Source organism: Gavialis gangeticus, unplaced genomic scaffold (genome assembly GCF_001723915.1).
Source record: "Gavialis gangeticus isolate Ggan-Ray unplaced genomic scaffold, GavGan_comp1, whole genome shotgun sequence".
Taxonomy (NCBI): Eukaryota; Metazoa; Chordata; order Crocodylia; family Gavialidae; genus Gavialis; species Gavialis gangeticus.
In genome coordinates, this window is record NW_017728964.1 from 8,461,510 (window position 1) to 8,465,642 (window position 4,133).

A 4,133-nucleotide genomic window follows, 5' to 3' on the forward strand; every position below is an offset into this window, starting at 1 on the left:
TAGCCCCCCCCCCCCCAATAATATATACATTTGACACTCTAGTCACTCTACCACATAAAGAAGCTGGGAGACAGCAATCAGAGGTAAATATATGTTAATTTATACCTATGTAAGGAGAGCAATAAAGTTAACAATTAGGTTTGTGTTCAGATAATTTGCTTGTGGTTATTACATCATAACATCCTATTCACCCACAACCTACATTTCTGTACAAATTCTGTATACCTGTGGCACTCTCACCGACTCATCAATTACTTTTTTGTACATTTTGCACTCCTTCCAACTGGTTAACACTTCTTTTGTACAGAGAGCTGTATTCTGTGTGAACTCACAACCCCTAGGAGCAGGACTGTGATGTGCCTCCCCACATGCAAATCAGAGCTGCATTAGTTTTCACTCTCATCTGATTTGCTCATTATCATCCTATCAGTCCTGTTTTCGAAGTATGACTATTTGCCTCCCATGGAGCATTACAGATTTTTTCCTTCAAGTGCTCAGCCATATTTTTCCACTTTGATTTCCCCATGATTCATTACCTACCTATGTTTCTAATACTTTGTCCCTTGATTATTTCTCACTTTTTCACCCATGTTGACACATCGCTTTATAATGAAAGGGCTGAGGAGAGGATAACTACACATAGGGCTTGGAAAAAGACCCACTGGCTGATACCTGGCCTTCGTCCTCAGAGGCTGTATGTTAGACACACCTTTCATTTTGTAACTGAAGGTGAGGCAGAGTTTGGCTGAATGTGCCAGGTGCCCAGGCTGAATTTTGCCATTGACGTGGAAGGATCCTGGGTTGATTCCTTATCAATTTTAGCCTTCAGAGCAAGAATGAAGTAAAGGTAAGGAATGGATTAAATCAGCCAGGAGACTGATTCAACTTCCTCTGAAGTCAATGGAAAGACTCCCATTGTCTTTACTGGGAGCAGAATCACTCCCCAGGTGAAGGAATATATTATCTGAATCAAAGGAGGAAAAAATGAGGAGGTGATGACTGAAAGGAAAGGAACCTGGCCTTTTGCAGCATTATGTAACTTAAGAAATGGCAAAACAGCTGCTTTGAATTTTCAAGTTTTCTTGATTTTAACTGTTGTTAATCAATTTTTAATGCAAAAATAAAGAGGGTAGGAAAAATGCCACCCAGCCCTCCATAAAATAATTGATTTCTACAAGACCTTAACTAAATAGTCGCAACTAAATGTTCTGCTTTGGTCTCACAGGCCAGAGTGGGTAATGTGAACAGTGGCAGTGGAAACCAGAGAAAAACAAGAAAGTTTTAAAATCTCTGGAAAATGTTATTGGCACTGAATGCTTTAAAAAGGGACCATTGTACAACTGAGATTGCAGACATATTTGTGAAGAATGCAAATAAAGCATCTGAAATATTTGGCAAGTTTGTATCCATAAATAATATTTCAATACAGTAGTGCACATATTGCTGTGGTAGTTTACAGTGCTGCTTAAACACTGAACCTGCTGAATTTTTCACTTTATAAAGAATGTTTACAGGTAAGTACATAAGTAAAATATAGGTGCAAGCATATGGAAATGAGGTGCAGCATTATAAAACAGAGGTAAGAATAGAGGTACCAGGTAGTGGTACACTGGGGTCAAGAATTCAGTGCCATATTGACAGGAGAGCTGTCAGGTACTAATGCAGCTCTGCTGTACCTAGGTATTTAATAGAATATGGTTAGAGCCACACCAAGCTTGTGCAGTGTATTTACACACTGGGAAGTCAAAAGTTATTTGCTGCACAGTTCTTCCATACAAAAATAATTATGCAGATGTTGCTCATCCAGCATGTAAAAGGGAGGTTATGTTCTTCTAGGCAGGTCATAATGTCTTTTTAGCTCAAAGCCTTGTTATTTGCCTTTATTTCTTGCTCATTACAAATGAATGTAAGGCCACGTTCATTTCCAGCTAGAATTGAGACCGTCCTAGCTAAGTCATGATCCATACCATACTTTGTGGTACTGATCTCTTGAGTCACGCTGCTACTTTCTTTTAAAATCATAATATGATGGTATGTTTATTTACTTCTGCCTTTAATATTCTTGTGGCTCTACATGTGTGCACGTGTGTGTGTGTGTGTGCGCGCGCGTGCACATACGTGCAGCCACAGAAAATCTTCTTAACTCTCTCAGGCGAATTTTTCATAATTCCAGTGCCTGTGTGTCTGGGCAAAATGTTGGTCTCTATGGACAGTACTAGAGAATCTGTGTGTAGTGAACCACTAACTTGCTTTTAATTAATTTTTAATAAAGTTATTTTTCAAGGAAGGGAATGGAAAGAGATCTTCATTCTCAGCTAGGCCTCTCACGCTTCTTGTTAAATGTTTTCCAGAAGATGTCAGTTGAGTTTTTTCTTTCACAATCTGTACAGATATAGGGGGCTGTCTCAGAGAGAGAAACTGGAGAGTGCTGGTTAGAATTTGATGATAACCCCACCAGAGGTTCTCAGACTTTCTCATAATAAGTTTTATTCCATAAAAAAAACTGTTTATCAAAAATAGTATGTATTTTTTGAGGAAAGCAATCAGTTCCCTTGCAAATTTATGGTCCATTGAAGACCCAACTTCCTGCTGGGGAAAAAGCTTAAAAGGCAAATGTTTTGACCAGTTCTGCTTAGGCAGAGTACACGTGTTGTGAATGCCTTCCCTCCCATCACCAATCTCAAAGACCACCCCTTTTGTCATTCATAGATACACAACTTCCTCATGGCAAACTGTATGGCCTGACTGAGGAAAATGCATTGTGAAAGGCATTAATGTGCTCTCTTTTAATATGATTAAGCAGCTCCAAGTGAGGGGGAGAACCAGAACTGTGACAATTCTGCACTCATTCATGTGTGCTTATCTCTGCTTATACGAATAAGTTTTCACAGGATTAGGGTTCATGGGGCTTGTTGTTCTCAACAGTAGTTGCTGTGAGTGTGGCCCACCGTGATTCATAGCCCATAATTTAAACACATGGACCTGCACTCATTTCAGCACAACTAGCAAGGAAGGAAACGATCAGATTCTTGTGGAAGGCTGCATAAAATGCAGGAAGAGGATCAATCAGAAAGCTTAGAGGAAATAAAAATAATAGGAAGCAAAACATCTGCTTGTATTACAGAACTTTACTAAATCCTTTGTCTCCCCTCTTTCTGTTTTCACCAGGTAGCTGCATTTTGTGATGTTGACAGAAATAAAATAGTAAAAGGATTTTACACTTATGAAGAATCTGAGGTTAGTAATGAGTCCTCTTCTTTCCATAGCTGTGATTCGAAAGTGTCTTGTGAAATGTGATATTCATAGAATCATAGAAAAGTAGGGCTAGAAGGGACCTCTAGAGGTCATCTAGCCCAACCTCCTGTCTGAGGCAGGATCATTTCTATCCAAACCATCCCAAACAAATCCATGTCTAACCTACAGAGCTACAACGCCCCCCCCAATCCATACCAATCTAACCATGGGGTGAAATTCCTTCCTGACCCTGAAATTGAGCAATCAGTTGGACCCTGTGCAGAGAGGCAAGACCTAGCTGAGAAACTGAGGGTTTTAGTCCCACCAGGAGCAGTGATACACCCGTCAGGATCCCCAGCCTTGGCTGTAGCCAGCACCCAATGCTTCTAAGGAAAGTGGGGAAAAAAATGCTGTATAACAATGGAGCAGGGGGGAGGAGGGAAAAATTCCTTCCCAGCCCCATGCAGCAACCATTAAGGCCTAGAATCATAAGAAATACCCACAATTAGGGCTCTGAGAAAATCATGGATTTCTTGTAGAAAATTCACGGCATGTACGTGGGTAAAGTATAATTTTTCACAGAATTTTCACGGAACTACCATTGACCTTGGCAAAGGGGTCCGTGTAGTTCCATGAATAGTCCATGAAAATTATATTTTACCTGCACACATGTGGCAAGCAGGCACACAGCCATAGGCAGCAGAAGGCTGGGGCAAGTGGGGCTTAGTCCCCTCAAATGCGGGGCTGCAGGGCAACCCGGGTGGAGGCTCCAGGTGGCTGTAGCAGGTGGGGAGGGGCACACACGCCCAAATACGGAGCTTTCATGTTGCCAGGATTGCAGCCAGATGGTGTGCAGAGCACTGCCTACCACAGCAGATAAGTCAGGGAAGGGGCGGGGG

General features: G+C 41.4%; 1 protein-coding gene across 6 annotated transcripts in view; it reads left to right on the forward strand.

Annotated features, from left to right (window-relative positions):
- B3GNTL1 (UDP-GlcNAc:betaGal beta-1,3-N-acetylglucosaminyltransferase-like 1) overlaps window positions 1–4,133 on the forward strand; it is a 417,067-nt gene that overhangs the window by 381,586 nt on the left and 31,348 nt on the right. For all 6 annotated transcript variants that reach the window (XM_019502483.1, XM_019502489.1, XM_019502498.1 and 3 more), the window contains one exon: window positions 3,169–3,237. In XM_019502483.1, coding sequence (XP_019358028.1) covers window positions 3,169–3,237 — 69 coding nt within the window. The remainder of the gene's footprint in view (window positions 1–3,168; window positions 3,238–4,133) is intronic.